Source organism: Oryza glaberrima, chromosome 6, assembly GCF_000147395.1.
Source record: "Oryza glaberrima chromosome 6, OglaRS2, whole genome shotgun sequence".
NCBI classification, from domain to species: domain Eukaryota; kingdom Viridiplantae; phylum Streptophyta; class Magnoliopsida; order Poales; family Poaceae; genus Oryza; species Oryza glaberrima.
The window spans coordinates 13,017,890-13,043,153 of NC_068331.1; the positions used below are offsets into that span (position 1 = coordinate 13,017,890).

The 25,264-nt window shown below is 38.4% G+C and overlaps 1 protein-coding gene across 1 annotated transcript; it reads left to right on the forward strand.

Annotated features, from left to right (window-relative positions):
* The first annotated feature begins 3,991 nt into the window (after nucleotides 1-3,991).
* LOC127776675 (G patch domain-containing protein TGH homolog) lies at nucleotides 3,992-15,217 on the forward strand. Its single transcript, XM_052303181.1, has 16 exons — nucleotides 3,992-4,267; nucleotides 4,917-5,007; nucleotides 5,103-5,197; nucleotides 6,717-6,820; nucleotides 7,178-7,239; nucleotides 7,333-7,407; nucleotides 7,731-7,879; nucleotides 8,345-8,420; nucleotides 8,490-8,570; nucleotides 8,839-8,916; nucleotides 9,125-9,263; nucleotides 9,760-10,243; nucleotides 10,364-10,645; nucleotides 10,718-10,834; nucleotides 11,733-11,939; nucleotides 13,302-15,217. Exons 1-16 carry the CDS (start codon nucleotides 4,130-4,132, stop codon nucleotides 14,076-14,078), a joined length of 2,955 nt encoding a protein of 984 aa, XP_052159141.1. The 5' UTR covers nucleotides 3,992-4,129; the 3' UTR covers nucleotides 14,079-15,217.
* The last annotated feature ends 10,047 nt before the right edge of the window (nucleotides 15,218-25,264 follow it).

A 25,264-nucleotide genomic window follows, 5' to 3' on the forward strand; every position in this document is an offset into this window, starting at 1 on the left:
AACTTTCACTATATTAATGCCGCAGTGCCCATTGGATCCTTCTGGTCATAACACCTAAGTGGAGTACATGTCACTACCTGAACTCCAGAATTGATAAGAACGCATATGATTGGACCCCAATTCAACTAGCGATAGATGAAGCGTGGGCCCAATACATGCAAAGAGGAGGCCTCAGGAAGACAAGACATGACACCCTCATCCACAAAAAAGACTTCCTAGTGAAGTAACAAATAGGTGACCAGTGCGGATTCCATGTGTGCCACAACATGCGCCTTCTGTATAGAGAAAAGGTGAAGACTTTGGCTGAGTTTGAGGTCGGTGGTCTCAATTGTGATAGACTAACTACATTTTAGTACTTATATATGATCGATCAACTAATCTGGAATTATGACAATGTAGGGCACAATAACCAAGTCTCTGCCTACCAGCTTTGAGGAGGTTCGCGAGGAGATAGCCAGCTTCATCCTCCGTGAAATAATTAACCCCAAAGGAATGTTTAGGCTTAAACTAAAATGATGAACAATGTTGAACTTTTATGTTTAGGCAATGATGAACACTTATTATGCAACTGTGATGATGTAACTGTGATGTTTATATTTATGTATATATTTCATATGTTTATGTTAGGACTTGCTAAATAAATATTTGATCCAATTAACTCGGTTTTGCAGGTGAAACATGATAAATATTTGAATGGATGTGAAATATGTGAATGGATGTGAAATATGAGATGGCTGTGAATGTGTGGTTGTGTGAAATATGTTGATGTCTGTGTATGTGAATGCATATGTATATGAATGGGTGATGCTGGGGAGCTGGGGATATTGGATATCTGTGTTTGTTTCTGTCATTTTTGCAGCGGGCATGGCTAGCAAAGGCCTGAGGCTAGCCAAAAAACAATTTTTTTTTTGTGTATTATAGTCATCTGTGACGGGCCATAACTAAATGCTCGATTGAGATGAGATCATCTGTGACGGGCTCTAGTTTAGACCCGATTGAGATCAGTAGTCATTTGTGATGGGCTCTAGTTTAGGCCCGATTGAGGTCAGTAGTCATCTGTGACGGGCTATAGTTTAGGCCCGATTGAGGTCAGTAGTCATCTGTGACGGGCTATAGTTTAGGCCCGATTGAGATGAGTATCATCTGTGACGGGCTCTAGTTTAGACCTGATAAAGGTTAGTAGTCATCTGTGACGGGCGCTAGTTGTGGCCCGATAGAGATAGATCAAACTATAGCCCGTCACAGATGATCTATCTCTATCGGGCCACAACTAGCGCCCGTCACAGATGACTACTAACCTTTATCTGGGTCAAAGCTATCTGTGACGGGCCTTACTTAGGGCCCGATTGAGATATATTCATTCGTGACGGCCGTTTGCTCGATTGAGATAACTCTTCACATCAGTGACTTCTAGCCTGTGACGGACGCTGTGCCCGATTGAGATGGGGCTTACCACCCTATTGAGATGAGGGTATCCGTTCTAGTGATAGGAGAAAACGTGTCGAAGTAAAAGGACTATGGTGGCTAGATTCGATGGGGGGAGGTGTGAAGTTGTCAAATCTAGTGGCACAAGTGGTTGTCTCTCATCGATGTTATCCTACACAATATTCTTATGCCTTCCTTGTCACTGTCATCAAGGAGGAGTGGGCAACATCACTTTGGACGTTGATGTGGAGGACTAGCTATCGTCCCCTTGAGCATTGTCATGGAGGTGGATTGGGCGCTAACGTGGAGGACCGGTTTTGGGGTGGTAAGAGTACTGTTATGCTTACGACCCACGTCTGGCCATTCCGCATCCACCAATCACAGCCTTCGACTTCTCTCCAGGCAAACCCATGCAAGCATCAGTTGTGCTTGTGTATACACTGGTCAGATGCATGTCGTATGTGTTGGGTCCAATGTATAGCTATTTCCTGGTGGTAATGGTTGTTGTAGAGGTTTTGGGCGAGTGATGGCAATGCCAAAGATGATTGGGGCCATGGTAGGGAGAAGAAATGGGTATGTGCAGCATAAGACAGAACCATCCACTCTCATTACCATTCAGCCAAACAAAAAAAATATATAACCCATTGTATCTACGGTCCAAATAATATATCATCCTATAATAAACAAGAATGGCTATATGTCATCCACGGAAAAAAAATCTCTGCAGCAGTGCCGCATCACGCCTCATGTGCGACACCGTGTAGACAACTGACGCGTGTCCAATCTCCCGCTGCATCCAAGCCTTCTTTAGAGTTGAGCCAATGTATTGAAAGACTCAAAACAACAAACCAAGCCGAAAACTTTGGGAGCCGCTGACCCCCTGTCTAGGAATATATCGAGCCATCCTCTTCTTGTCGCACGGCCGCCGCAGCCGCTGGCGGGGGCACCGCCATCTCTCCACCCTAAGATCCACTGCTGCCTCCATGCGCATAGCTTTGGCACTCCTCTCTGCAGCCTAAAATCCAATCCATCGATTCCAATTTCACGACTCCAACAGAAGGGAAGAAGACCATGAAAGAAGATGTCAGGTTTGTTGAAACGATCTTGAAGGGTGATTCGTGGCTTGTCTTTGTAATGTATCTTCTTGAATTTCTGGTGTGATTAAAGCTCTTTGGAAATTTTAGTGGTAATTTGCTGAATATTGCTGAAAATGGTGACTTGTTACACAACTTTTATTATGCAGGAAAAGAGAAAGGAAAGCTAGCAGTGGCCAGCGGCAATTGAGGAGCTGGAGACTCTGATGGTCTGTCCAGTCCAGATAGGAACCTATATATTGAAGTGCAATACTTCTGAAAGTCTTGGAGCCTGACGGTTTGGGCTAATTAGCTCGTACTAGTCTTGAAGAGTTTTGGCTGCACTTTTGCTTCTGAAATATAGCAGTTGTTAGCTGCGGCTTGGTGCCTGTCTCAACGAGCTGAGGGAGACGGCTTGGCTCCAAAGAAAGCGCTTCATTGCAGTATGAGGTTGGACACGTGTCAGCTGTCTACGCGGTGTCGCACATGAGGCGTAGTGCGGGGCACTGCCGCAGAGAATTTTTTCCTTGTCATCCACCTCCCCTTTAAACCAAATGCACCCTCAATATCAACCCTGGTTATTTTTCCCTTGTTGCAAACCAAGATCTATAATGCCTTGTTCCTTTAATCCTATAGATTGAGAGGAGTAAACTTAATCAGGTATTAACCGAACGGATTTGCTATAAATCTTTCGACAGATTTTTTAGTTACACATCTGTCGATTTTCTGGCCGTAGGATTTGTGTCAAGATTCGTGCTGTACAGGTGGGAAAATATAAAACAGATGCCCACATGTGAGATCGATCTCGCGGCCTGCGCTTCCCGCTAGAACCACTACGACCAACCGAGCAAGCATGCAATGCTGGAAAATAGTTCCCTCAAAAAATATATATACAATAAATATTGATTAGAGTTACAACGATAAACTTACATCGTAACTATTATGTAATTCCAGAAATTACAGCGTAACTTTATATAATTAAAGTGTAACTATTATAAAATTACAGTGTAACTTTTATGTAATTGTAGTGTAACTATTATGTAATTGCAGTGTAACTATACTGTAATTATACTGTAGCTAATATGACTACAGTGTAACTGCATGTAACTTTTTAAGTAGATGTATTAGTAATATTTATTCATTCATCTCGGGTTTTTTCTAGACAATCAAAATGAAGGGATGTCTTGGCTTTTTTTTTCTTCACCGAGCAATCGGTTAGAACGATTAACTAGTAAAGTCGTTCACTCGGCAACGTGTCATCCGGATAGACGTTGAAAAATCTGAGTGAGATGGATGACAAAAATCATTCGAATGTTTGCTAGACACTCCCACCGAACACTCCCTTAACCGAATAAGGTCTACTGGGACGGGAGAGATGGATCAGGATGGACCAATTCCTTTGTGGGCCACCAATTTCGGCCCAAACTGTATCACCGCACCTCTACTAGCTCGGTCGAGGGAGAGCCCACAGCTTCTCCCCACCGCATCGCCATCGCGTCTCCTCGCCGTCCCACTTTCCAGAAACACCCTCCACCCCCCACCTCACCGGCCCCTCCGCGCCGCCCGCATCCGGCGCGGCGAGCTAGGGCTTCCCGTCGCCGGGCCGGCGTTCCCACCACCCGGCCGCCACCATGGGGTTCGACGACGACGACGAGGATCTCGTCGTCTACGGGACGCCGATCGAGCGGGAGGAGGACACCTCCGCACGCAAGCGCCGGGCCGTCGCCGAGGCCGGCCAGCTCCGCGCCCTCCCCGCCTGGAAGCAGGAGGTAGAGAGCTCTCTCGGCGCCCTCAGTGTTTTTCCTCGGAAGCGGCGTTGATTGTTTCGCGTGGTGGTTTGCTCGGTCGATTCCAGCTGTGAGCCATGGCACACGCTTTTGCTCCTGGTTTAGCATTTGGGGGCTTTTGGAGGAAGTTGGCAGGCGATTTCTGATCTATTTTTAGGGTTATACTATCCGTTGAATTTGTCTATTGATGTTTCGCGGCAGTCGCAATGCATTTGGCCGCATATGCGCTTCATCTTTGGGTTTGGGGTAGTATTGCATGTGATAAGTTGTACTCCCTCAGTTTCTAAATGTTTGGCACCGTTGACTTTTTAGCACATGTTTGACCGTTCTCTTATTCAAAATATTTTATGAAATATGTAAAACTATATGTATATATGAAAGTATATTTAACAATAAATCAAATGATAGGAAAAGAATTAATAATTACTTATTTTTTTAATAAGACGAATGGTCAAACATGTTCGTCAAATATTTAAAAACGGAGGGAGTACATATGTCTTAACTTCCTTCTTCTGTCTATACATTTCGTGGTTCTATATGTCATTGCCATAAAGTTACGCGGTAGATGATTTGCTTCAAGTAATTGTGGTAATATGCTTACTTAAAAATCGAGATGGTGATTGGCCTGCAGGTGAGAGATGAGGAAGGGCGAAGAAGGTTTCATGGTGCATTTACGGGAGGTTTCTCAGCTGGTTATTACAATACCGTTGGCACAAAAGAGGGTATGTTGTGTTAGTCATGTAATTCTAATATGGAAGAGTACCAGTGATGATTGTATGCCAATATATTGTAACAAAACTAATATGGTTTACTGCAGGATGGACTCCACAGACTTTTACATCGTCACGGAAAAATAGGGCTGAGGTGAAAAAGCAAAGCATATACAGTTTTCTCGATGAGGAAGACATAAAGGTACACAACTTCTTTTTTACTGCTCATTATTTTAGGGAGAGATGTTCTTTTTTTTTTCCTTTTTGCAATTTGCAACAATGGGACTTTCTTTTGTCTTTCAAATCAATAACCTACATTTTGTACCAATAAACATGTTGGTCTCTACGACAAACAAACCGCATTATACTGAGGAAGAAATAAGTGCATTCAAACACTTCAATTTTTACACTTCCTCCTTTGACAAGTAAATTGAGCTTGTAAGCAATATTGCTCCTTGATTGGGTAATTGACGTTTAGACTCCCATCTTTTTCCCTATAGCTTATAAGCCGCAGCCAAAATTTGAATTTTAAAACTTAATCTTCAAGTTGGTTTTGAGGTGTTCTTTTATCGTAGTTTATTTTCCAGCATGGGCCTTTAAACCGCCGAGGACACATATATAAAAGTTTTACTCAAATTATTTTTTTGTTGCTAACAAGCCATACAACTTATAATCAGCATATGGCCTACTGATGGGAGCGTTAGTTAAGAAAATAATGTATATCATATCATTCTCGTATGTGCCTTTATCTAACTAAATCTTGTAACAGAAGAAAGTTCTGCCCTGGGATTTTCATATTTAAATTATTAATTTCACATGGATGGAACCAGTCAATTTTTAAATTTAAGGTTTTGCTTGTTGAAACTGCCTAGTGGAAAACCTGTCCTGACCATCTGGCTGGGAACTGACAATGCCATAGATCCAGTCCTGCAGTTTCTTTTCTTTTTGTTTTTCTTTTTGAATTTTATGGTGCTTGAGAGGTACCCTAGTTCCTTTCTTTCAATGAAATATTAATGTATAGGAAGTTATATGGTTTATGGTTTTTGGAAGGCATTGGAGGTTTCTCCACCTACAAGCAATCAAAGATTGACATTCTTTAATTGAAGTGACCTCTAGTATCTTGCAAGTTATCATAGTCCTAGGCAGTTCTATCAAGGTGGTCATTGCTCTCTTCTTTATTCAATGATAAGAAGCATTGTCCAGAACACATGCAACAAACTGTGTCAAGATGTCTGCTTGCCATTTTATTTGTTAATATTTGCATTAAAAGCGGATATATCATATTTCATCAGAAACTTAGTATATTACGAGGTCAAGTAAACGCTTTGCGATGTAAGTAGTACATGTGTATAAATAACTATGTTTTAATTTTCAATTTCTGTACATTTTTATTTGATTGTTAGGGAGTGAGTTCAAGAGCGTGCAAAAGCATATTATGTCTTTTCTTGAAGCAGTTGGTACTAATTGATTGTCAGTCTTACATATACTTTTGTAAAGGTACCTTTAGTGCTGCATCACATAAGCAAAAGATATTTACCCTTGTAGTCCATGCTGGTTATAAAAAGTAGAAAGTTAGTTAAACCTCACCATAGTGTATCTGTGCTTCTTGATCTGATATCACACAAGGACCTGCTTAGCTATAATCATGTGGAACTATTTCACCTCACAAATTCCATGTCAAAAAGTGAATCAGTGTAGTAACAACTCAGACAAACATGCAGGATATGGGAGGTAATGCCTTGGAAACATCTCAGCAGTATGATACATTTGGTTTTACAGCTACAGAACATGCCCGAAAGCAAGCTTCCAAGGAGCAGAAAGAGAGGTTTGATAGTTTTATCCTCTTGTATTAAATGTACTACCCACATGATTTATAAAATTATCTTGGTCCCTATCAGCTTTTCTGGAGAATAGCCTCAATGTAGAAACATCCAATCCAACTCCCCTAAAATGCGAAAATGATCAAGGAAAAAAAAGAAGGAACAACAAAATCAGCTATGCACATCTGATATGCTGTATGCTAGAATTTAGTTGGCTATATGCATGCTAGTTTTTTAGTGTTGCTTGTTCTTTATCTATTTATGTTATTACAGCCTTATAACTCAAATGCCACTGTAGTCTAAATGTACAATACTTGAATTGGCTTTCTTGTTTTTATATATTCATCCTTCTATATGTGCAGACCATCGGCTATACCTGGGCCTATTCCTGATGAGCTGGTGGTCCCTGCTACTACTTCTATTGGTCAGTTACGTTCTGTTTTTTAACATTAAAACCATGATGAGAATTCATATGTACCATTTGAAATGAATTGACAGTTTCGAATAATTTGAGCAGGAGTGAAGTTATTGATGAAAATGGGCTGGCGCCAAGGTCGTTCAATTAGAGATGCACATGCTGACTCCTTATACGGTATACATTTCACAGTTGAAGCTTGGACTGTTAAACTGCTCTATTAAAGATCCTCCTGTTCTTTTAAAAATCTTTTTGCATATAACTTCTGCCGTTCCTACCTGAAGCAGCCTATCATTTGGAGTGAAATCACTAAATACTGCACTCTACATTCATGAATAACAGCTATACCTTCTGAGAATCTGACTTCAAAAGTTATCGTTAGTCCAGAAACATTATTTCTCCCAAATTTTGTTTGTGCTTTTGAAATGGTTCTGTAGTTCCAATTGTTTCCAAGTTACTAAACTATTGTTGGTTTTTACATATTTAGTGCTGATGTGCAGAATCGCGTAGGGAAGCAAGAAAAGCCTTCCTTGCACTCTCTGGTACAAAAACTGATGGTCAAAAAATACAAGTTGATTCACACAAGTCTGATAAGGATGATGGTGCCACAGAATCATTTGAGGAGTTACATGCCTCTGGAAATACCCCTGTATGTACTAAGTAGACCAAGTGTTATTTGCACCATATGTCCAAAATGGATACATTTTTCTGCCTGGTTTATCATGTTGTACTTAATGTATATTTTTTTTCCAACTTGAACTAGCTTGTTTTTTGAAACCTTGTATGTTGTAGCCATGCATAAAGTATACTTTTGCATGTTTCAGTTGGCGACATTGAAACCGATATTAATTGCTATTCTTAAAGTATAGTTTTTCTAGTTCCTAAGAACACACTGTTCCTTTTCAATTAATTGTGAGTATGTTAGCTTGAAGACCACAAGAAGTTATTGATAACTCATAAAAGAAGTATAGACTAAGGACTACAGTTGGTTGCTAAGTGTGCATGCAAATGCTAATTATTTTCCACACATATGGTTGTGTTGCATGGTAAATTAGCTATATCAATGAAGAAATAAAAATCTACTGATCTTTCTGATATTCCATAAATACTTTAGGTATACGTTCTTCATCCCAAGCAGGACTTGCATGGGTTAGGTTTTGACCCATTCAAGCATGCTCCTGAGTTTAAAGGTACCTTATTCCTACAAGATACTCACTATGGTTCTTTTGTAGCATGATCTCACATCTGTTCATTTGTAGATAGGAAAAGATTGCAGAAGTCAGCGAGGGACCGTAATAGAAGTGATGTTTCAATGAGGGGGAGTCTTCTGATTTCAAACTGTACGACACAGCAATTTTCTTCTGCACCATCTTATTCTGTTTCTGTCGATATTAAGGGAACTGACCCTAGCTCAGTCAGTGGGAAGGTGCTTGTAGATGCCATTGACATGAAACCCAAGTTTGAGTCATCTTGAACTATATCTTGGGTGCCTTTCTTCTCAGTGAGAAAAAAAATATAGTCTTCCTGACTGTTCCTTTATTATTCTATTGGCATTGCTTAAATATTTGGAAAAAAAAAAGAGATCTTATCTATTGTTTGGATCATCAGCAGGACAATATGCTCCTGGCTTTGGGATTGGAGCACTTGAGGAGCTAGGTGTTGAAGATGAGGATATTTATGCATCAGGTAATAAAATAATCTTCAAGTCAATTTTGTAACCCCTTGTGACATGGGAAGTCTTGATGGAAGCATACTGAAGTTTCGTGTGCACGAGTACCTGCTGAAATGCAGTAGTGGGTTAATCTTTGTAATTGCATATTTAGCTGAATAAAGCCTTCTGACCCTTGATTTTCTTCCCTGAGTTTCTGTTCTGAACCTGTACTCTTGTCTTCAGGTTTTGCTTATGAACAAATGGAAGTTGATATTGAGCCTTCAAAAACAGCCAGCGATAGTAATTATAAACTTGAAGACAGGAAAAGAGGTGTCTTCCTGGCTTTTAAAATCGCCTCAAGTTCTGAGTACAAGCTTGAAAGGTGATGCTTATTTTTAATTCACAGTAAATGATTTTTTCCCATTTTAATTCTTTAATTTGGTTTATGAGCATACTTGCTTAAATTGTGGACAAAACTGAATCCTTTGGCCTGTTTATGTTCTTTTTTTCTGTGCTTTCTGATCACATAGTGCTATCCGGCTATGTTCGGCAATTATTTAGTTGAATTCTACATTTTTATACCAATTTACCTGTCAGCTAAGTGTTACATGAATCAAGTCTCCATAACTTGATATGTAAATATGGAGCTGCAGTTATGAATATGGTGAGCTCTTTAGACCTTTTAATATTAAGCTATTATGTACTTGTTTGTGTTAACACACAATGATAGTTTAAGCCCCCAAATAATGTGTACCTGCAGAAGGAATGAACAATAAGCATTGCTACAGCAATTTTGATTGATTCAATTCTGTACTTCACCCACTATATATGTGTGTTGCATGTAATTGTTTAGTTTTTGTTGCATTTTGACTTTCCAGATTTGATCCTCCTGAGATCCCATCTGATTTTGATGGTCGCCACAAGTTTCTAACTCCACGACAGGATGTTAATAACCTTTCTGATCTGGCTCCTCCTGAGGTTCCTGCTCCAGAAGATACTAGCTTGAGATTATTGATTGAGGGTTGTGCCGCTATGGTTGCTCGTTGTGGGAAACATATTGAGGATTTTTACAAAGAGAAAAGCAAAACAAATACACAGTTTAATTTCCTCAATGAAGGAGATGGCTGTAGCTACTATGCAAGGAAGTTATGGGAGTATCAGCAGAAATATATTGACCAGCAAAAGCCTGATACTGTGCAATCCAAGTCTTCTGACAAGTTGACTGCTGAAAATCGTGGAAAGATTCTTGGTGAAAGGCCCCTTGATAGAAGCACTAAATCATCTAGCTCATCCTTCCCTGCAAAGGAAGCAATTCAACTGCAGTCCAATCTGGGTGACAACTTTGTGAAGCCAATATCTCTTGTAAGTTTGTGAATTGATTTGTTACACTATTTATTGTTTCCTCACATTAACTTTATATTTGTTATATGAATCACCTAAGCTTGGTGTAATTACGAATTTATTATTCATGTTTAACAATAGGACGGCCTACCAGAGTATGAAAAGCCTTTCAGAAATGATCCTGCAAAGCAAGCAAGGTTTGAGCAATTTCTTAAGGATAAATACCAAGGAGGCCTTCGCCCTGCAAATCTTATACCTACAAGTACTATGTCAGATGCTGACCGTGCCCGGGAAAGACTAGATTTTGAGGCTGCTGCTGAGACAATTGAAAAGGGCAAGGAGAAAAAGGCTATGGATCCTTTATCATTGTTGGGTTTATCTGGAATAAATGAGCAACGTTTTGTATCATCTACTGAATCAGAGGTATTTTAACTTATACAATCCAATTAATAAGTTCATACCTTACATATATTGACCCTTGTTAAATTAATTCAGAGATCTATACCTGCACGAGATGAGAAATCAATTTATCCACGAAGGGAGGAATTTGAATGGCGACCATCACCAATACTGTGCAAGCGTTTTGACATAGTTGATCCTTTCATGGGAAAGGTAAATATGATTTTTTTGTGGTTTTATATTTATTTATGAAAGAATGTCCTCTGGGATAAATGACATAAAAGAATTATTGCACAGTATAACCAAAAACATTTTGTACTCTTGCAAGCTCTGCTAGTTTTTGTATAAAATAGACGTAAGAATCTATCAAAGTTTCCCTTCTTTACGTGTTTTTTTTCCTGAAGACTCTTTTTTCATCTACTCAACTACAGACTACCCCTAATGAACTGATCGAAACATATTGTTAATTTATTATTTATGGAAATGGAACACAATATTATTTTATTGGGAAAGTCATTTTGTCCCTTGAACTCTTCTCAAAGTCAATTTCACCTTGAATTTAAAAACCGGAGAAATAACACCTAGATCATATTTCTTAGTGGTTTTGTTTGAAATGAAGGTGGTTTCTTCTAGTACAGACTTATTATGCATATTTTGGTTAGGTAGATGTCACTCAGTTCGCTCCATAACAATGAGATTTACATAGTCAGATTCAGATAGTGAAAAACCACTATCAGATTAGTCAAACCTCCTCGGAATATTGTTTAGGGTTTCATTTGTGCCTGGTTTTGAAAATTGAGGGTGACAACGATCAGTTTTGAAGTTCAGGGTTAAAAAAATACTTTACCCAATGTTTATATAGCAGCCATAAATAGACTTTACCCAATGTTTATATAGCAGCCATAAATAGAGCTGAATTTACAGTACTAATTTATTTCTTATAATGAATTGAATGTACTTTTCTTTGGCAAGTTTTCTCCATTTCTACCATCTGCTATGTTTGGTTTAGACCTTAATCTGGCTTCAAATTGAACTTCATGTTACCATGTTGGCATGTTCTAAATAGCATTCATGAGACATCGGGCACTGATAATATATTATGTATGTGCAGCCATTTCATGTTCAAAGGCCAAGAAGTAAGATGGACAGCCTTATCTTCATGTCAGAATCCACCACGAGGACAAACGAAGTGGAAAGTTCGAGTATTGCTCCACAGCATACTTCTGTGGCAGGAGCAACAGAGACAGAAGCAAAGGGAGCTGCGACTGACCCTGAAATTGAGTCCAGCAGTGTGCAGAGACCTGTTGATCTTTACAAGGTAACATGTGTCCCCTATAGATGTTCTCAATGGTAACATTCACGTTGTATTAAAATGAATTGTAACCCATCACAATAAAATGGCATATTTAGTCCATGACTCATTGTACTTCATCTCAGATTAAAAATGATCTAAGAGCATTTAATGGCTCCTGTCAAGCGATACACAAGTTCCTTCGCTAAACAATTGGATAGAAAATTAACTGGTTGTTTTGGTATACATTGCATCCCAAATAATTAGTAATAATTCTGTAGATTTAGTGCATCCTCCTTTGTACTCATGCTGGTCTTCGATTATAGTTTAGAAGTTTAGGAAGTATTACCATTGTACCATGTCATTTGCAGGCTGACAAATGTGCTGAAATGCAATGCCATGTGCTAGTGAAGGGCACTTTTTATATGGCACAGAATGTACTCATGCTTTTTTTTCATCTTGTATAATAAATGTCTACATGTTGAAATGGCAAAGAAATGGATAATAGTATTTTTTGAAAGAAGTAAAGTAAATGATCTGTAAATTAAAAATATAGTAAATTATTTAATTACAACATTGGTTCAACAACTTGTGAGATTTGTGTATACAGGTTATAGAACATGGATTTGTTCATTTGAGTAATTGATCTTGATTTTCTCTTTAATTTAAAATTTCATGATTTTTTTAGCGTACTCTATTCTCTGTTGGAATTTCGGGCCTGTTCACTATGCCAAAATTTTGGCAGGATTTCTTATATAGTTACTAAAATTTGGCAGGAAATTAAATGTAGCCACTTTTTTGGTAACTTTACCAAAATTTGGTAAGGTTGAAAATGGCATCAAAGTGAACAGGCCCTTCATGATTGTTACCATGTCACCAGATGTTTCTTCTATTTTTAGAATCTTATTACAGGAACTATGGAGGGACTGAATTACGTCTGCTGCTTAGTATAGAATCTAGAAGTGGCGATCACATTCTTTAATACTCCCTCCATCCCCTAATATAAGGGATTTTGACATTTTGCTTGCACTGTTTGACCACTCGTCTTATTCAAAAAATTTTGGAATTATTATTTATTTTATTTGTGACTTACTTTATTATCCAAAGTACTTTAAGCACAAGTTTTCGTTTTTTATATTTGCACAAATTTTTTGAATAAAGACGAGTGGTCAAACGTTACAAGAAAATAGTGAATATCCCTTATATTAGAGGACGGAGGTAGTAGGTGTTAAAGCTTCAGCTATCTCATTAGTCCTTCAAAAACATTTCATTTCTAAAATATCATAAGTCTTTGGAGAATTCTACTGCTAAAAAAAATGAACTTACTCCCCTTGTCTTCTATTAGTGTACACTTGTGGGTCTTGACAATGTATTTGTTGTTGCTTGCAGGCTATCTTTTCTGATGATTCAGATGATGATATGGCTGAACCTCTTGCTAATCAACCAGTGGATCCAGTAAAGACCAGTGAAGATGCCAATATGGTTCTCAATCGTCTTGTTGCTGAGGATTTCCTAGAATCATTGGGTAAAGAACTGGGGTTGGATGTTCCACCAGAAAAGCCCACACCACCCAATGTCTTATTTAGATCAGAAACACCTTCAACAGCTAATGCAATTGGCATATCTAGAAACGGAAAGGCAATTACTTGTCAGGAAATAAAGGAGAACGAGAGTGCTCTTGACAAGGAGGAAATTGCCAATGCCAGTGCAGATGTTCCATCAGATAATGTTGAAGAGCTTGGTTTGAAATATGAGAAGCAGGAGCATAGAGCTGAGAAAAGCAGGTCACGCTCTTCGCACCGTCAAACCCAAAGTGGTAGTCTAGATTCAGATTCGACCTCTGATCAGCATAGGAGTAGGGAGAGAAGATCACGCCATAAAATTCGAAGTGGAACTCCAGGTTCTGATTCTTCTATTGAGCATCATAGGAGTAAGAAAAGAAAGTCACATTCAAAGCATAGAACACGCAGGAGTAGAAGTCCTTATGCTGATTCCAGTGACAGCCAATATACTAAGAGGAAACACCGTGAGAAAAGGCATCACCGGACTCGCAATCCTGATACTGATTCTAGTGATCATGAATATGAGGAAAGACATAAATCCAGTAGTCGAAGATCATCTGATAAAGACAGATCCAGAAGGCGTTCTAGACACCACAAACGTTGAGGAAAAGATTCCACAAAGCATTCATTAGTGATAGCTACAAGAAGTTTTGAGGGAAAAATCAGTGAAGAGAAATCCCCAATCAAGGAAATTCTGGTAAACTATTTCAGGACACACATATGGTGACTGTTGAGGCAGATATTCTTATTAAGTGCTTTACACAATTTTTTTCTTAATTAGTTTGCTGTCCTGTAATCCTTGGGTGCAACCATTTTTTCTTTTCTGCAATGTACTGCATAGTGCCCCATGTTCACAACATTTAATTGAGTCAGTGGGTTCTGTACATACATGTGCAATCATAGACTATTAGACATACTAGGATCTTCTCTCTATTAATCTACAGGATGTAGTGTTGCTGCAGTTAGTAGGATTTGTAACCGCCCTATTTATGTAACAAACTTTTTTCTCCTTAATTAATTTGCATATTCTCCAAGAAGGAAAAACTATAGGATGGATGCTTATGGAAAGATTGTGTTTTGCTGGATGAGCAAGTTCTGTTCTTTATTTGTCCATGGAACTGTTCTCGGTGTTATAACCCCTTTATAATTTCACCTGTCACCTTGCAGTACCCATTCCTTGATACTCCGCAACACATGCTTAGTTTGGCACTTGGCAGCTTGTTTGGGAAAATTGTTAAGAATATTAATTTTTGTTGGTTTATTTTAATTGTGGTATGATAGTGTTACGATAAAATGAAGATAAGTATTTTGTTAGATTTCTCTGCTTAGGTGCACGATTGAACTCTATGCTTATTTGCAATGTTTGTTTCCTTGCCTTCTGAAGCCTCCTCTGGTGCTATTTATTTTATCGATACATGCATTTAATAATTCCCATTTTAGTTAATTTTGTGGCACTTCTGTTTAGGAAATAAAAACTAATGTATGAAAGTTCATTTTCCCCCTAATCTTGTTGCAGTTACATGTCCAAATATTATGAACTATCAAAGGGACCACCAAAATTGTCAGCATGTTAGTACATTATAGGACCAAGAGGATCTGGTGTCAGGAGGATGCTTTGGATGTTTTGTTCTCATCATGCCTGGACTAGTGTTGTTTGTCTTGTTATAGTAAATATTCCGGGTGGACTGTAAAAACTACTAATATGTAAGTTGCGCATTGGACTGTCAGAACTTAATGTAATCAGCGTGTTGTAGAGCCTTTTGAAGGCCCATGTTTTGCCACTTGGTACAGTTTCTGTTCACCCAGATGTCTGGCTAGCTCAAATGTACTCTCTGAAGTTTGTGAGTGCCATGGACTTAACATACAAATAAATATGACGATCCAATCAGAATCATACATCAGAATTAAGTTCTGAATCTCCTGAAGTTGGAAGCACCCCTGCACTCCCACATCAACATCATCCAAGGCAGAACAGCACTGTATGATCATGAGAAGCTAGCAAGATTCTCCCCCAAGACTATAAAGGCCACCTTTTCTTGTTGCAGTCACTATTTCAGAGGAATCGAAGCCCACAGGTTATGTCAATGCATTGCCTTTTACTTCCTAAACCCCCCTTGAAAAGATTCTTTTAGCTGGTGTTTCATGTGCAAAAAGTTGGGAGCTGGATATCGCTGTTTTGCCTGGGAGAGCATCCATCGCTGTAGCCTGGCCCATGGATGTTCCTTCTTCCCATGGCAACTCTTTACCTTTTGTTTTTTTGGCAATCGCAATTGGTCATGGCAAGGAAGAGGGTGATCCGTCCACGTCGTCCTCTTCGCCACCACGGTGGTGGCTGACAGCCATTTTGCCGAGAGATGGAGTGTCAACGCCATTGTTAGAGGTTAAAAAAAACGCAAACAAAGATTATTTGTCCGTTTCTTAATCACACTCTCGAAGCATGAACGTCTTTTAAGTCATCTCCAATGTAGATGCTTAGTTGGGTTCTTATCAAAATATATGCCCTGCCCGGACGGACAACGTAATTGTCGTGGATGCAGGAATTCAAGGTAGTTTTAGTGCTACTGTCCGTAAATTCCGTGCATGACAAAATCTTGTGCTGCACAGTTTCTGGCGAGTGCTTTTCTTGTGACTCTGCACTGATTGTGCTGCACGGACTCTGCTTTTTCTTGAATGACAAAAGTATACCTGAGTACACAATTCATTTCATGGTAGTATCTTCCGGTATCTTATAAGTGAAGGTGAAATTACCCTTCTTATACGCGATTAGCGTGAGAAGATGACATGCTAATTGTAAAAACTAAACCATTCGGAGGAGGTAGCCAGGATGAGGTTTGTGGTCAACTCAGAAACGGAGCTCCTCCCAATCATCGGCGCACACAAAGGAACAGGTTAACCTAACCTCTCTCTCTCCCTTTGCCTGGTGGTCTGCTCACCAACTCCCCGAAAAAGAAAGGCACCACGTCGTCACCTTGGATTCGACAACAAATCGGCCGTTTGGCCGCTTGCACTCTCGATCGGTGACGCGAGGTTGACAAAACGGAAACCCAACCCAATTAAACTCAGCCTCGGCCTCTCAGGGTCAGGGGACAGGAGAAGGAAATCGTTTTTACTTCTACGATTACGCAAATGGAAGGCGATGGCTGTGTCGTTATGGTTAGCCTGCACGTACTGTTCCGTTTCGTCTGGTAACCATACTGGGGGCAGTTACGTCTTTGTTATTCTTTGCGAGGGGGCGATACATATTTTTACTATATAAATTTTTCGTTCAGAGCTTAGATTTAGAATTAGTTTAGCGTTTTCTCGGCGCTTTAGTCGATTAGTGTTATCTTTTGTACCGCTAAAAGCAGGATATAAAAATTCACGCTAAAGCTATTCATTTGACGGAATGAATATAGTATATTATTTTTGTCAGTTATTTAACTAATGTCTGCGGATATAATGATTTAAACCATAACTTTTCTACATCAATGATACGAGATTTAATAGCAAAAAAGTGGTAGCAGTCACGCCAAACAGGGTACTCTCTCTGTTTTGAATCACTTGTCTTTTTAAATTTGTAATAAGTCAAACATTTTAATATTTGTCCATCAATTTCTATAACTCATAGTTTAACATCATAATGGTTATATTTTTAGATTCGCCACAAGAAATACTTTAATAATATATAATTCACATGAGGTTAAACTACCCAGTTTTTTTAAAAAAAATATCGTTGGTTGATATATTTGATTTAGAAAAAAGGTAAACGACAAGTAATTTAAAATGAAGGACATAGCATAAGTCCAAACTACACATCTCACCAGTTCTATACTGCTATTTATATATGTGTGTGTGCGATTGGGGAATTCCATACAGAAATGGCGGTACCAACCTTCAGGCTGGCTGCGAACACCGGCCAGGACTTGTTCATCAACGGCTGCAGCTCTCTTACGTGGCCTCAACGGCTTAAACAATATATGTTCTGACTTTGGGGCTCAATCACTTTACGTGCCTACGTGTCATGCGTTTTATATTCAACACCAAACAGTTGAGGTGATGACGACACGGTCCTCCATTATACACCACGACTTACGCTCTGATGTGTGTAGGTTCCAATTAATATCCCAGAGTCATATTGAATATGCTGCAATTAGCTAGTTAGTTGCGGGTTTGATAAACAACTTGGATTATTGGAAACATAAATTATTATGGATGTAAAGAATTCTGTCAATTATTGAAAAAAGTTGGAATCCAAACAGCAAACAAGTAGGTCTCGTCCAAAATCTAAAGTTAATCTCGATGCAAATATGCTAAGTCAGATAGTCCTAAGCAGATAATTATTGACGTACAAAAATTATTCTGTTGGACCATGTGAGGCTAGCTTGTCTTGGCTGCTAGAGATCATGTGGCTCAGAGTCAAATCTGTTATTCAATATGCAAATTGACATGCATAGCAGCTATACAATTTCACATGCATATATGAACGCTAAATCCTTTTTGTTTCTGAACAGTAGTGAACACAAAGGAGAAAGTTATATTACCTTTGTCCTGAAATATAGATTTTCTCCATGTAACCTATATAGACAAAATCCTTTATATTTTAGTATGAAGGTAATATACAATATTCTGTTAGGTTGGGATATATGTCTTCGTTGGTGAACCCAGAATAAAAAATACTGGAGATCCAATACATATTAATTATCTAATATATTAATTAATATGATATAAATTAGTTAGAATTAAATAATTTACCCGGGGTCCGGTGACGTCGGAAAACACTACATAGGAACACCCCTATATATCTTTTAGTTTTCTTCTGCTATGTAAACTGGTTAACATTATCTAAAAATGTAATCTAGTTATAATTCTTCTTAAATCCAAGTTCAGAATTGCCACTATCTTTTTTCTGCTAATTGTAGGGTTAACTATAGGACCAATTGACATATAAGTAACTAGTAGTGCACGATATAGAGAAGCAGAACAGACAAGGACTCCAGGTGATCGTTACGTTTGACCTATTCCATATTGCAGTGATGGTACTGGTACTTCATCTGGTAGTAGTTGATCGATTAGGTAATTATGTCATCTATCTATGTGGTTCAAAAAGTGTGTCATCACGAAGATTTGCCAATTTGCAATCCTTGATATTTCAGGCTAGTAGTTATCCACGAGTTACTTAACTATTCGTTTTTTTTTTCATTTCTACAACTCTTTAAATAAAATTTGAAAACAGAACCGCATGAAATTTCTTTTCGTATATTTTTTATTGCCAATGTGGCAGGACAACTATAATAATGTTATATCCCAAGGATTTAGCCATGCTAGCCATTTGATTTAAATTTATGGGAGTTACAAAAAAAAAAGTTGTACTCACAGGTCACAGCTTGATATATTGGTGTCGGTAAGAATGATTTAGTAAGTCTTTTCCTTTATGATGACACCTTAAAGCTGAGTATGTAACACGAGATAACAAAATTCACTAGGAAAAAAATACGGTAACTCACATTTCTTAAGGATAGTAAAATACACTTACTCCGTTCTAAAATATAACATACTATATACTAATCTGGATAGACCCCCTATCTAAATTCATAGTAGAATTAGGTTGAGTCTCATTCTATTTTAGATTGCTATATTCTAAGAAGGAGGGAGTATCAAAATATCAAGACTGCTCCACCCCAAGGATTTTTGGTCAGTAGATCCATTTCTGCGTGCCAACAACTGCCAAGAACTACAATTTGATCGATGACTGGAGGATTTTGAAATTCCGTTGTACCAAATTTCATTGTAGGTTTAGGACTACCTGTGGCCTCCTATATTAGGATCACACATGGACTAGTCGGCATTAGTAGAATATATATTAACATACATTGTTTGGATTCTAGAAAAGCACCAACATAGCACCATGTATACATGCCAGAATTCCCCCAACATTTTCCATACATCAATAATGATGTGGAGCTTTCAAACTGTGAGATGTTAATTACGAAGAGGACCACTACCAGTCCACCACATGACAACAAAAAAAAGGTAGAATCATTGACAAACATGAAACCTTTGGCCGAGGTAGGAATGAATGCCTTCGCAGTGAATTTTCACTTGACGTGATGTTCTGAAAAGCTACGACCCCAGTGCTCCCAGATAATTCAGGCCGTGTTTATTTCCTCCTTCAAATTTTTTTTAAAAGTATACAGACACACATTTAAAATATTAAACATAGACTAATAACAAAATAAATTACAGATTTTATATGTAAATTGCGAGACAAATTTATTAAGCCTAATTAATTCATCATTAGCAAATATTTACTGTAGCACCATATTGTCAAATCATGGCGTAATTAGGCTCAAAAGATTCATCTCGCAATTTACATATAAACTGTACAATTGGTTTTTTTCGTCCACATTTAATGCTCCATGCATTTGTCTAAACATTTAATGTGACGGATTTTTGGAAGTTTAAAGGGAACTAAACACAGCCTCAGTCTACTTCATTCATACTCCCTCCGTCCCATAAAAAATCAATCTAATATTGAACTAGAAAATGGCGCGTCAGTTGGCGCGTTTATTACTTATAACGTGTATATAACACTTATGACTTATTTAGAACATATATTTATTAGTTTTCTAGTTTTCTACAATTTTCAATTTTGTCAATTTTATTTGTTTTTAAAACTCATGGAAAATAGATTGTACATATTTTCTGGTTTATTTAGAACACAATAATTTTACACAATTGTCAGAACGGCTAGTTCAATTCTCGTAAAATTTATTTAGGATAGAGAGTTTAGTTTTGTACTAACTTATCGAAGATTAAAGTATTTCCAAATATCATAAGGAAATTTGATGTATTTTTGTAAAAAAAATCACAAATCTGAATATTTTTCCTTTACATAATATTTAGTGTATATCTCTATCTCTAGGGGGGTATGTGGAAACATCATAATTTACCCAATAGAGTTTCCTATGCACACGACATAGCAAAATTTAGTTTGATATATGCACATGAATTACATAACAAAATTAGTTGTCCAACTTATAAAAAAAATAGCCTACTTATTAATAAGTTTTATCTTAGGGCCATTTATAAATACTCCAAACCGAGGGCCTATTTGTAAATTTAAATTTTTTGAGATGAAAAAGTTCAGCAAAATTGTTTTGGTAGAACTGGACATTTTTTTTTATCCTCTGCATAATTTTTACCCAGGGTGTGTAAAAATCATAATTTAACCATTAGAGGTGCGTACGCATATCATTTAGCACAATTTTAGTTTGATATATGTACATGAATTATATAGAAAATTTTAATTTGATGCCCATTGCCTCATGGCAGAGCAAAATTTGAACTTGATAAAATTAGTTGTGGGCAACCTATCAAGCAAAAGGCACCTCTCTTGCTGTTTTTTTTCTATCCACGTTTCATTTTATTCCTCGTTTCAACGGGTGAAAACAATCTATCTATTTTATTATAAAGATAGCTTGAAAATAATACGGTATTTGCTTTGATCGCATAGAAATTGTTACATTAATTAATAAAAAAAAATATAATAGTTGTATATACGTAATATAATGATTGTATTTATATTAAATGTCACAAAACTACAATTATTTGGTTAAATCTAATCATGTTTTTAAAATATGTTACAAAATATATTGTATAAAACCTAAGAATTGCAAATTTAATTCTATAATTAAAATATGTTACATAAAACAATAATTGCAAAAAAGAAGTACATGTAATCCTAGTGATATTTGCATGTGACTTTCGTCGAGTTCGGTTAGAATCATCGAGAGTTTCTACAGTATTTGGTGCACCGTACTACCATACTATATAGGTTATTTGCTCAGTGAATCATAGTCGAAAATACTCATTATTTCTCATAGTTCTTCTTCTATGAGTGATAGGGTGCATCATAATATTCAAAAACTGCTATCCACTTAGCATACTCATTCATCATAGTAGCTTGGACGTACCGACAAGAGATAGAAGTGCTTGCTCAATTACATCGAGTTAGTGAACAGAACACTTGGTTTGATGATATGATTGAGCTTCTAGGTCCATTATAATTTCGATATTGAATGTATATATCTGATATACTATAGATTCAACAAACTTCTAGTTCGCGATATCAGTCATCTTGGTTAAAATTCCCGCAAATAATTCCAATATATTTTACGTAATTATATATATTTTACCGCAATATTAATTAAAAATAATAAAAGCATTACAAATAATCAATAATCATAAATGCGATTAATAAATTTTATAATCATAAATATCTGAAATATAATTTAAGTGTATTTTACAAATTTACAATGTCATTCAAACAAATATTCCAAATACAGAGGGTCATTTATATATTTTTCTAGAAATGTCAGGGTTTGAAACGCAAAATTTCTAATGCGGAGGAATATGCGATTAATTTTCAAAAACCACAAGGGCCTTTTTGCAAAATATATGGAGATTTTTTCCTTCTGTTCTCTTCTTTCCTTCTTCCTTATCTTTCTTTCCTTCCTTCTCTTTCTTTTTTTTCCCCTTCCTCCCCTGATGGCGCCAGAGGGTGCAGAGGCCGGACGGGCGGCAGTGGCGGCGCGGCGGGTGCGGAGGCCGGTGAGACGCTACGGCTTCTATTCTCTTCTTTCCTTCTTCCTTATCTTTCTTTCCTTCCTTCTCTTTTTTTTCTTTCCCCTTCCTCCCCTGATGGCGCCAGAGGGTGCAAAGGCCGGACGGGCGGCGGCGGCGGCGCGGCGGGTGCGGAGGCCGGTGAGGCGCTGCGGCTGGCTGTAGGCGTCGTGGCCAGGCGACGTCGAGGACGAGGCCGTGCGGCGGCTCCGTGCGATGTGGAGGCCGGGACGGCGTGGTGGGGCTGGCTGCGGCCTCGGATGGAGGAGGCGGTGGCGGCGGCTGCGGCCGCTCGCGAGCGCGGACCCGACGGCAGCGGCCACTGTTGCGCGCGGATCCGGCGGCAGCGGCCACTCGAGCGCGCGGATCCGGGTACGCGCCCCATGGCAGCGGCGCGCCCTTTCACTCCCTCTCCTTCTCGTCCCCTCCCCCTCTCTTCTGATCCGGCGGAGGCGTCGGCAGCCCGGTTGCGGCGCCATCCCCTCCGCCAGATCCGGCGGCGAGAGGGGAGGCGGTGGCGGCCCGGCGGCGGGAGGCGGTGGCGGTGTGGCGGCGGGAGGCGGTGGCTGCCCGGTGGCGAGACGATTATTTAGATTTTAGATATTCTTGTGTGATGTTTTAGTGAAAGATTTCTGTGATGTTTTTCAATGTTTCCTGTGATGTTGTTTGATCTGGGATTGGGATTGATTTGGGATTGATTGATGCGGGGTGGATGAGCTCGATGCATGCAATCTGCTGTTCTTGATTCGGCGGTGATGGACTGGTGGAGATCGGCGGCGGGGGTGAAAGGTGATGCCGGCGCTGACGGTTTCTCCCTAGTGACGATTTCTCTCGAATGCTCGATCGCTTCGCCTGAATTTTTTTTTTTTTGGACTGGGTGGAGCAGCGGATGAGGAGGGCCACGTGGCACGATGTTAGGGGAGGCAATCCTGGATTCTGGTAGCGCCACGTGGCCCAATCTCAAGTCGGGTCTTAGACCTGGAAATCGTATATAGAGATTTGACACATCCTAATACAACGAATTTGGACATACTATACTAATTCAGTTTTTATTTTACGGAGTGAGTATATGTTAGTACATTTTTTTTCTTTTGTGGCATGTATAAACTTGATAAAAAAAAGCTAAGACAACTTGCATATATTATTTATCACGAAAATTATTAACAGACCATAAAGCTTATGCTGATAGAAAACGATGTATAGGATTTGATAGCGAAATAATTTATTCTTTGAGTTTCCATTTAGAAGTATAGTGCAGGAATATACCTGTCCGGGGAGAAAGGTTACTCTAGATAGTAGCAAAATCAGAAGAGAGGAAAGGTACCAAGTTCCATAGGAAGGCAGTTCATGAGGACATATTCCAAATGTACGGTACCCAGGGTGAGGAATATCTTTTCCTTTCCCCGTCCTAGCAGACTAGCAGTTGCAGCCAACCAAGATATCACAACATTTCAATAGGTAAGGAGAAAATAACCAGCTATTCCCTCTGTTCCAAAATACATCCAATTTTAGATATGTATGTCGATAGATTGTTGTATTTTGAAACGGATAAAGTAGTATTATGCATGGTTATTTTAGCTGAATAAAACACTAAAATGATAACCAGTCATGAATGGAGATAAAGTGGATTGGGTTTATTATTAGGTGTGCAAAAGTCACATAAAGAAAGATAACATGACAAAGCTATCAATGACATGTACTAGCATCTTTGTACTGCATGCATGGTCCCTATCTATCCATCAACAATTCACCATAAATATCGCACTCCTACAGTCTAGCTACATTACAATATACCAGCATGAATATCATGATGAATCCTTTGTTGAGTTCTTGGTGTCATTTGGAAATGAAAGCTTATCATTTGTGTGTGTTGGTCTACAATATACGAGATATTTAACTATTTGCCATTAGACTCATATATCATAAACATATGGGGGCTCACATGTCATAGACTAAGAGTAGCAAATGCTTAATTGTCACATCATAAAAGTGGCAAATAGTTAAATACCTCATAATATACACATGTAATCATACAATACAAATTATAAATAGAAAATTTTGTTTATTTTGAAGTTTGAACTGCTGATGGAGAGGATATGACCGCCGCCTCTAAAAAAATTATTAATAAACAATTGCTTCTAAAAATGAATTTTAACATGCAGTTGTTCTCCCGCTTGTGGAAATGCAACATTTCTATAGGCGGTTGGCTAAACGAATGTGCAAATGCCGATTTAAACACCCATAAAATGACTTCTTTTAAGTAGTGTGGATATCTCGTTAGGGCAGCGTAAAATCCTACTCCCTCCGTCTCAGAATATAAGAAGTTTTAGAGTTGCATACGGTTATTAAGAAAGTAGGTAGAAGTGAGTAGTGGAGGGTTGTGATTGGATGAGTAGTGGAGGTAGCTGAGAAAAGTGAATGGTGGAGAGTTGTGATTGGTTGTGAAGAGAATGCTTGTGGAGAAGTTGTTATATTTTGGGACAAATCCTGGGCTAAAAGTTATTATATTTTGGGACGGATGGAGTATTTTTTTTTTTCATTTCGTGTGCTAGCTTTTGATTTAACTAATTGGATGTAATTAATATTTTAACTGGTTGTGACACACTTAGAAATTTTATACTAGATTTATTCTATGTTTTCACTATTTATCTTTTGTAAAGGACAAACTTTTACTCCCTCCATCCTAAAATATAAGCATTTTTAGCTATGAATCTGGACAACTGTGTGTCCATATTCATAGCTAAAAGTTACTATATTTTAGGATGGAGGTAGTACCTTCTTTTGTTTTTAGCTCAGCTCTTTATCCAATACTCGATCGGTTTGAATCCAAGGACAAAAATGAGATGTATCAAACGCTTGAAGACAAAGTTGCCCACTTTTTGGTATCTAAGCACATGCAGCCCTTCCATTACGAATATGAGCATATAATGTTCAGAATTCCATCTCTAAACATGTACGATAATAACACATCAATCCTTGACACACACACACACACACATATAAGGACCTTTTTAGACCAAAAAAATGACCTTTTGCAACCTTGTTTCTAGCAATAACGAGTATAATTTAGCAGCCCAGTGGTATAAACTCACCTATTTTAAGGTTGCAATACTTGTTTAGGTATCTTAACTTGCCATATTCAGATTATACTAAGAAATATGTGCAACAATGAATCGTAAAAGCAAAATA